At 33.5% G+C, this 10,438-nt stretch overlaps 1 protein-coding gene across 1 annotated transcript; it reads left to right on the plus strand.

Annotated features, from left to right (window-relative positions):
• The first annotated feature begins 410 nt into the window (after positions 1–410).
• LOC126971115 (esterase FE4-like) lies at positions 411–3,618 on the plus strand. The gene is made up of 3 exons (XM_050817269.1): positions 411–630; positions 1,840–3,107; positions 3,403–3,618. Exons 1-3 carry the CDS (start codon positions 451–453, stop codon positions 3,599–3,601), a joined length of 1,647 nt encoding a protein of 548 aa, XP_050673226.1. The 5' UTR covers positions 411–450; the 3' UTR covers positions 3,602–3,618.
• The last annotated feature ends 6,820 nt before the right edge of the window (positions 3,619–10,438 follow it).

Genomic DNA, 10,438 nt, shown 5'->3' on the forward strand with positions numbered 1-10,438 from the left:
ACGCCCTATAAGGCACTTCGTTCCAAATAAATATTCAAATTATTTAATGCACATATTTCATAAGATTATCGAAATTTTACACAGCATTTTTCCCCAATATTCAGGGTGGTAGATGGTGATCTCTACATTATGGCATCATTTCACGCACACAAAGATACATGTACAGACAAGGGCACGCAACAAGCTATGGAAATTGAGCTGTCTGTGGCGCAGTGATTTAATGAGGAAGCTCAATCTAAACATGTATATAATGAATAATCTAAGGTTAATGCTTAAAAACTGCTGTGGTAAAAAACATAATGATATCTCTCCCAAATTTATTACTATACGGAATTATAACTTTTTTAGGTTATCTTTAATATACATCGTCTGTTATCGCGTGCGTAGATACTTTAATATACAGTAAATATAAGATTCAGTGTGTAGTGTGTTCGTTGTTATGAATGCACGATGTGGTTTAATGTTATATTATTTATGACAATCGTTTCTACCTACGTTCAAGGAGATGCTGAACGTATAGTGAAATTAAGGCAAGGACGTGTACGAGGACATTTGGACCCAAATGGAGGACTTTACTCCTTCTATGGTATCCCATATGCCACAGCACCCACCGGAATTCATAAGTTCAAGGTACAATCTTCATCAATTTAAAATTATCTTAAAAACAAAATCAACGGATCAAGCATGTATTTCTTATTGCTGAAATAATTGGCGTTTATTTCATTCCAATACGTTCAAAAATAAAAAAGGAAATTGAAATTATATCCGAAATCATTGATTTTGAGTTTTCTATGTTAAAAATCTTTGTTTTTCTGTTTATTCAAATTCAAATGTTTAGCAAAATAATATTATTATTAAAATAACTTATAGGACGTCAAAAACAATACTGTGCCCAGATTTGAGAAACGGACGCAGTTCTCAATCTATATTCAATTCCACCTTATATTGACAGCAGCTGAGCATATGGATAGTTTATAAAAAGTAACTGATAAAAAGGAAGTGGGGTTCCATACATAAAATTGTAAGACCATAAGATGACCAGAATGTATCTAGTCTTATTGGACGCTACTTTAGCATATAGCACCCATTTCTCCCTATCCCTCCACCACAATATGTGACTGGTCCAGGACATATCTCACGGGCATCCATCGTATTATAGGGAGAGCACAGAATTGCAATGAAACGTTATGTCTTCAACCTTAATATACTTTGAAATTGACGAATAATGATCAAAGTAGAAATTAAATCAAATTATTTGTTAAATCATATAACAACTGGTTTATCTGTTAGAACGATATTTACCACTACAAATAATTAATATGTATCATATTTATCATAAACGTAGTGAGATAAGAATTATTACACGAATTGTAGATAAAGACACAATAATATATCAAAATATTTTGTATACGATGTGTCCCGACATGTAGTAATAAAACTTTAGTTATAGCAACAATAAGTAAACTATTTCATTGACGAAATTACCCCAAGTAGGGGGTCAATTCCAGAACCAACCAAAAAAAGATATTTTAATGATGCATTTTTCGCAAAATTTTAAAATAAAGCGCCCAGTTGTGCTAAAACACTGTAAACAATAAACTTTCGACCTAGAACTTAAGCCGCCCCTGTTTTACAAATTAAGTTGAATTTTGCTAAGATAAATTAATAAAAGTAGCAGTAGACCGGTAAAGCTTTGGAATCGACCCTCTATATGGGGAATATTCGTCGATGAAATAGTTTATAGTTACTACTCCTAATGTGCTATTGCCGGGAAACATTGTATAACTGAGCATAATTTTATAAACATTTCCAATAATCTTGTGTTTTTGACATTTTTAGGCTCCACTTCCTGGACCTGCATGGATTGATACACTGGATGCTGTTGATAATAGAACTGTTTGCCCACAAAAAGATTTTATGGGCTTAATGCCAGAATCATTATTTGATATTAAAGAAGATTGTCTTGTAGCAAATATTTTCGTCCCTGCCACAAAAGAAACAAATCTGAGTGTAGTGATTTACGTTCACGGTGGCGCATTTGTGATAGGTTACGGGAATTGGTTGTCTTATAAAGCATTAGTGAGAAGTAAAAAAGTCATTGTTGTGACCTTTAACTATCGACTTGGAGCTCATGGATTCTTGTGTCTTGGAACAGATGATGTACCTGGAAATGCCGGAATGAAGGATCAAGTTGCTTTATTACGTTGGGTTAATCAAAACATTGCCAATTTTGGTGGTAACCCTGAAGAGGTCACAATCGCAGGGTACAGTGCTGGATCAGTATCTGTGGATTTACTAATGCTCTCTAAGAGTACTAAAGGACTTTTCAAAAAAATAATACCAGAAAGTGGCGCAAGCCTTGCGGCATTTAGTATACAGACTGACCCTTTTGAGAATGCAAAAGAATTTGCAAGACTGCTAAATTATACAGGATCAAATAGTATACCTAGTTTAGAAGATTTTTTTAAAAATGTTTCCTATGAAACTTTAACTTCAATAAATGTATTAGCTAGATTTGATTCTACATTTCTGATGTCACCCTGCATTGAGCGCAGCAATAGCGGGGACGCTTTTCTCACCGATAGCCCTATAAATATCATAAAACATGGTCTGTATCCTAAGATTCCCACTCTGTATGGATTCACATCAATGGAGGGCTTAGTACGTCTTCCATTGTTTGATCAATTTAAAGATGCTATGAATAAAAATTTCCAAGATTTCCTTCCTCCTGATCTCAAATTTCAAAATGATGAAGAGAGACAAGCAGTCGCCCAAAAAGTTAAAGAGTTTTACTTTGGAAACTCTAATATAGACTCGGATACAATTTTAGAGTATATTAATTATTTCAGTGATATTATATTCACTTATCCCGCATTAAGAACAGTGAAATACCATGTCGAAGCAGGACATGACCAGATATATTTATATGAATATTCATTCGTACACGATGATTTACCAAAAATTCCATATACAAACATACGTGGGGCTGATCACTGCAGTCAAACATATATTGTATCAGATGGCTTAAATGCAACTATGAACAATGATAGGCTCGAGGAGATGAAACCGATTATAAGAACTATTTGGGCCAATTTTATATTCACCGGGTATGTAAAAGACAAAAACTTTTGGTACCAACTTATTGTTTTATTGACATTTTTGATTTTATGTGAATACGTGTTGCAGCTTCATATATTCACGACCAATGTTTTCCTATCAAAATATTTATTTATCAAACTTTGTTTTGTTTTTTTAATAAATTGTTAACTTCCATACCCTCTTAATATAATCTATCTCACGGTAAGAATGTCGAAATTAGAGCCTAACACGCTTAAACTCTTATTTTATTATAAAACTAAACATATTTTTTGTCTGGAAGTACTAAATACATTCTCTTTCTAGGAAACCAATACCTGAAGATTCAGAGCTGCCTCCTTGGCCACCAGTAGGAAAGAACTGGTCTCCGCACATGTCAATAGATCTACCGTTGAGCCTCAGGGGTTCGTTGCTGAAGGAACGTACGCTGTTCTGGGATCAGATTTACGAAAGACATTATCAGCAGCCCATACCACCTCCAGCCTCACCTCATATTGAACTTTAAATGTTTTTAAACTTCAATACTGTGTATTATTTATTTTATAAAACGGCAAGAATCAGCCTTTTCTAATAACGACTGCTTTCTATGGTGTGAGATTAATATTCCAATCCATTTAAGACATAAAAATTCTTTTATTTCGCACTTTACATGTACACAGTAACATTACATTATAATATCGTGGGGGAAATAGTAAAATTAACAAAACAATATAGATGCTGCTAGTAACAACAAAACTAAACTAAAGAAATAAACTAAAAGTAATAACTTCACAAGTTTTAATTTGACGTATGTTATGTGTGTGTATGCGTGAAAGTGTGTGTATACGAATACAATATATACAGATCTTAATCATTTGATCTGCTTTTCTTCTTTTTACGACTTCAAAAAGGAGGAGGTTCTCAATTCGATTGGTATTTTTTCTTATGTATGTACACCAATTACGCTGAGATTTATGAACAGATTTTCGTGATTCTTGCGTGATGCGGAATGTTTGCCATTTGGTCCCATAAAAATTTGACATAGTTTGGCCTAGTAGTTTTCATTCTATGAATATTTATGTAAGTATACGTGGATGATGTTATCATAGTTTGTTTTCTGCTTTTTTAGATGTTTTCATTAAGATTGATTATATTATTATTATTTTTAACCCGTTTGCCGATAATTGGGTCTTAGTCTACCTGTCATTCACAGCTAACAAACGTTCTTATCGACATTTCAGTGTCTCACAAGAACTTAATATCCTCTATTTTAAGTTCTTGTGAGACACTGAAATATCATCATATCTGAATATATCACACATCCTTACCTATTGTTTAGGGCACGCGGAGCCTTACGTAGGCCTACCAATAGCTACTTAAAAAAAAACTATTTAGTATATTATGACAATGAAAAGCAACGAAATCTTATAGTTTATCTGATTGATGACACTAAAAAGTATAAGTAAAAAAAAACTTTAAAAAAACTGAAAACTATAAAAAAACTTTTTAATATTTAATTTAATACACTATTATTATTTGTATTGATAGGTTTGAAGTCGTAGAAAGGTTTTAAATATAGTGTTTTTTTTAATCCATCTTTGGGAGAATAAATATGTATCTTTTTCTGAAAAATGTCATAAAGTCTTCTTTTAGTCCATGTACTTCCCTCCGTGTGGAAAATTGTGGGACATCCTGTGTAGCTATACCTTAAATATAAGGTAAGCAAAACTACAAAAGTCAAATACGACTGAATTCATACATTCTAAAGCCTCTCAAAAAGCCACGTTAACACAGTTAAGCGAAAGTGATCAACTTTTAACAAATTGAATTTTTTTTTGTATCCGTCTAGAGCATGGTTTCTCAATCTTATTTTGCTCACCGCCCTCTTTGAGAATATGTTTTTTTTTAGAGTATTTTCGTGTATTTTTTTGCCTTTTTAGACTATATTTTTTAATCTACCCACGCCCCATCTGCGCCATCTCAATACCCTCTAATTTTCTCTGGGTCTTCTACTGCCCCCCCGAAAGTCTCAAACGCCCACGTTGAGAACCTAGTACCGGTCTAGAGGCAACATATATCTTAATACATGCAGTATCAAAATCGTTCGAGTTGAACACGATTAAATGAAATCTTTTCGATGAAAAAAAATATTACGAGTGGGATCTTTCTTTGCACGAGTAGGAGGACTTAACATCTCATGTTTGGAAGCGATGGCCGCAACGGTGATACCATCATATGAACGTGTTGTCACTTTTTCTCACAAAAAAAAACCCTTAAATAAATGTTGAACACATTAAATTATTGAAACTTGCAACATTATCAACGAGGTGATTGTTTTAAGCGTTTGAAGTTTTACAATGGAGCGAGTGAATAGTACAAGAGATGGTAATGTTATAAATCGAACTTCGAATATTCTTAATTTGAACATCGATATTAATTTAATTAACGATATTTTTTTAAAAATATTGAATCTTTTAAGATACCTTCAATTTCTACAATGTTATATATGTTGGTTATATTCATAGTGTGTTATATTTTTTTAAGTACACAAGGCAGAGATTACAGATCTCTAGCCCGATCAGGTTAAGACTATTTGTATAAAAAAGTGATAATATATCGTGACTGTAAAATATACTGGACTATATATTATGTATAGCTAACATGTTCAAGTTTGAACCGGTTAGCGAGGGGAAGCGCGGGCGCTGCTCACCGGGCCGAATAATACGAACAAATAACTTTAAACATTGATTTGGTACTGCTTATGTCAAAAATAATTAAGAAACGGCGACAAGAATGGCTGACGCTAATAATTTTATATATGTTGTTAGAAATCTTTTAGATCATTGATACTACCGGTTGCTTGCGAAAATCTGGCAATTTATATTCTTATTCTTAGATTAATAATGAAAACTTCATCTCCTCGACTTTATTGGTTACGTCTAAAAGCTTTTAGAACTCTCATTTCTAGTTTCGCCCTCAATGTTCAGTTGTGTTTCTTTCTTCTTCTTACCTAATTACTGTGCATTATTGTTCCTTACCAACACAATCCCCGGAATCTCTTAATTTCTCAAGCGAGAATTTTTTATCTGGTTTGAGTATAATTTTGAAGTATTAAGTATACAACCATATCTTAAGAAATAAAATAATATTGCAGACATCATTTTAATGCGGGCCTATCTCATATATCTGCGTTACTTCCAATAAATATCTATTTGCGTTATTATGTGAGTTATGAACGAGAGCTATACCCGTGACTTGTGTTGCCAACCAGTCTCAGATTATAGAGTGATGTCCTCTATTAATTGTAATTTATAATGTACATGGGGCACACTAAAAGATTTACACTTCTAGCTAGTCGGAACTATTTAAATTTCGAAGGTTATATTTTTTGATACGTTGCGACCTTCTTACTATAAAAAAACACAATTGGCGGGAAATCATTTGTCTATTGTTTTTTATCTTACATCAAAGTTCTACGTACGCAAAGTAAAATAGAATTAAGTCAAAAAACTTTTAGAGCGATGATTGTTTATGATTTTAAGGTCTCTCTCTCCGCAAGACTGTGCCGCTTGTCTTCAAAATGCATTTGGGAGAGAAGCACTTTACTTGAGCACCTTGAGGCGATGCTTTGCAAAATTTGAGAGAGGTCGGGTTTCTTTACATGACGAATTTTTTTTTAAAATTTCAACGAAAATAATGTGGCTACTGTTTAGCGGCTAATTGAAGACAGCCCACGGATTACCTATGAGATATTTCGAGGACTATTAGGGATTGGTATGAGATAAATCCAGAAATTTTTTACACGAAGAATTTAAAGTTCGGAAACATTCTTGTCGTTGGGTCCCTCATGAACTGACGGCGGAGCAGAAGCGGGTTCGCGTGGAATGGTGCTAACAGATGCTAATAAATTACGACCACGGACATTCTAATGCTGTTTATGACATTGTCACAGGAGACGAAACATGGATTTATTGTTTTAAAAACAGCAATAAAAAAAAAAGCAATCCGAAAAAAGAACAACAATCTGGTGAATGGGTGTTTGAAAATGAGAACAGGCCAACAAAAGTGAGGCACGCGAGAAACGTTGATCAAAACATGATCGCATTTTTTTTCTCAACTACGGGTCCCATCTGCACAATACCACTTGAAGATCAAAAGAGTGTTAATGACGAGTGGTCTTCTACCATTTGTTTACCCACGGTGTTAAAAAAATTCGTGAAAGACGACCAAAAAGCCGCGTCTATAGATATATATATGTTGATTCAGATGTGTAAGTATTTTATTTTTCAAAATAACAACAAATGACTCAGTTTGATGGATTGATGAATTTATGTGGGAAACTGTTTCCGTAGGAAGTATGTAGGATTTCCATTTGTATTATGTGTCTGTTTTACGTTTCAGAAACCATTTCGCGATTTGAAAATTGGGGCGAAATTTAGGGAGAATCAGCTTTATCTCTTATCCAAGATGATTTAATGCCAATTCTTCCCCAAGTAGCTTCAACTTCACAAGATGCCAAAGCTGGAGTACAAACAGGCCCTTCTCATGAGTTTTTAGTAGTTTCTACGCTACATGATCAAAATACTGTTAAAACAACCTCACTTATGAAAATAAACGGCATAGCTGATGTTCAGCCAGACCATTCTTCTACAGTAACAGTATTGCCAGAGTAAAATGTATGTGTGTATGCATGAGAGGGAAAGGGTGTGTGTGTACGATATGTAAGATACACGTGAAAAGGAGCAATGTAGCAAATACATCTGTAAAGTTTGCAACGTAGCACACAACTGCCCCTTATTTTGAATTGTTTCACAAATAAAATAAAGAAGATATTCTCTTTCATTTGAGTGTTTAACTTTCTTCAATTATCTCTAACTACATTCATCTAAGTCTGACTTACTGTTCCTAATAAGAATGTATGAAATATATTTGGAAACCAGTTGTAAAACAATTTCCCACAAATCACTAAAGGTAACAATGTAAACAGCCAACAGGAATTATATTCCCACATGATTTCCTGAAAAAATTAAAACACATAAAAATATAATAATATGAAATTTTAGATGTGGATGTGCCTCTAATTATATATTTAGCCTCGAAAATTTTGCAATATATTCACAGTTTAGTTAGGCCCAATTAAGGGAGGAAGGTGGGGAGGTGGTGGTGGTGCCCGAGGTAGCAAGCAGACATTAAATATACACTGAGTAAGACAAGCTCCACGATATACCACAAGTAAGGTAATTTAACAGACTATAAAAGTAAAAATATTTAATTATAAAACTTTATTGTTGTAAATTTGTAATTCTGTAGTCACTTTAAGCTCATCAGCGATCTTATGGTGGAGACGGGCTCTACGATGTTGTCTCGGGCGAGCCAGTGATGTTATCTAATTTTTTTTAAACCGATAAAAAATACGGTTACGAAATGTGGCATTTAAAGTGGATTTTAAAATAATTTCTCATTACTTTTACTATTTTGATACTAAGTTGAAGTAAGTAATGCAAAATACTTTAACAAATGTTCATTATTTAAAAATTTCTTGGACACTGGCAGAACCCATTGCCTTTGTCTTGCTTCATTAAAAAAAGGTGTTTATCGCCGCGCGAAATGTAAACTCAAGATTTGAAGTGGTTTAAAATTAATCACCAACACCCTTAGAAAAGTGCTTACTCCACAAAAAAGTCCATGTTGAACCGAACTGCACAAAAAATAAACCTAGCGGGACACTTAAAATTCCTATACAGCCATGGGGACTATAGTTCTTTAGGAATCAACCATATTTGGTATTTAAATAACATTATGAGCTCACTTTTCAACTGTTAATTAATTAACATTATGAGGTGCTGTTTTCACATGAATGGTATTTACAACAATCCATTTTTAATAGTTTTGGTGTAAGTTATGTTAATCACAAAAGTTTTGCAATTACTGTTGGTCTTCTTGCAATGTATCCTAAGACTTTGATGTATATTTTGATAGTGTTGGAGGCTCGTTTGTACAACTAGATTATGGGTAGGTACTACAAGAGCCCCTATTTCCGCCGTGAAGCAGCAATTTCTAAGCATTACTGAGTTTTGGTCTAAAGGGTGCCATAGCCACTTAAATTACTGGGAAAATGAGACTTAACATCTTATGTCTCAAGGTGACGAGTACAATTGTAGTTCCACTCAGAATTTGTGGGTTTTTTAAGAATGAGTGGGCCTGCATTGTAATGGGTAGGACATATAAATTACCATCAGCTGAAAACTGTCATAAAAAAAGACGAATGTACTGTATTTCAATATCATTTAGAAATACAGTAAACAATGACACCTAAGGAACAACACTCAATAAGGGGATCTATTCATATTAGAATAGATTGTTGATTTATCTTTATTTTTTTATATTATTATATTATCTTTATAATTATGGACAACAGCTTGTGCATGATTTTCAATTTAGGGGGAAAACTGTCTTATCTTAGCACGCACTATTGTGCTCTTCATCCATAATATACGTCGTTTAATCGTGGTTTGTTTTAAAATACAAGTAAGTATTAATTAAAGCATTGCTAGTATGTTCATTGATTGTGTACAAACTTTTATTAGAGAGATAATATTCATTGAGTAAAACTATTTTTTCAATTCCTACATTATTAAATAAATTTCAGTGCTTCGCAATCTTGCCCCATCCACTGCTCAATTGGAAAAGTTGGTCGAATTTATGGAGTCAAAACCATGGATAGCCACCGGGCATGCACGCACTGCCCGTGCTAGAGAACGCAGTCATCAAGCATGGATGGAAATCACCAACTTCTTGAATAATAGAATGGAAGAAAGTGGATGCATCAAAACATGGCAACAATGGCAAAAGGTCTGTAAATATTTATTTTCAAAGACACGCATAATTTACTTTTAAGGAGAATAAATGCTAGTATAATTTTTGTCACACAGTATTGGAAAGATAAAAAAGGTGCCGTAAAGAGGAAATGTAGTAGCATTGCCATTGCTAGAAGAACAACAGGCGGTGGCATGGATGAAATAGCAGTAGCAGAACTGACTCACCTAGAACAGAGAATTGTTTCTCTTATGGGGGGAGAAAGTTTTGCTACAGAGCAGGAAGATTTAGAATTGCCAATGTATGTAGTTAATGTATGTAATAGAAATCCATGTATGTATTTGCCTTAGTATACATTAATATTTAATTATCTACCTACTTTTAGTTTATTTATATATTTATTTACTGTTTTAGGAAGCTGAAAGTATTGTTCATAATCAAACACTTTGTAGTGGACAATCACAAAGCATACTGCTACAACAGGTAGGTAACTTATTATGATTTAATTATTTAAGATAGTCTTACATTTTAATTAAAATAAGTACAA

Source organism: Leptidea sinapis, chromosome 23 (assembly GCF_905404315.1).
Source record: "Leptidea sinapis chromosome 23, ilLepSina1.1, whole genome shotgun sequence".
NCBI classification, from domain to species: Eukaryota; Metazoa; Arthropoda; class Insecta; order Lepidoptera; family Pieridae; genus Leptidea; species Leptidea sinapis.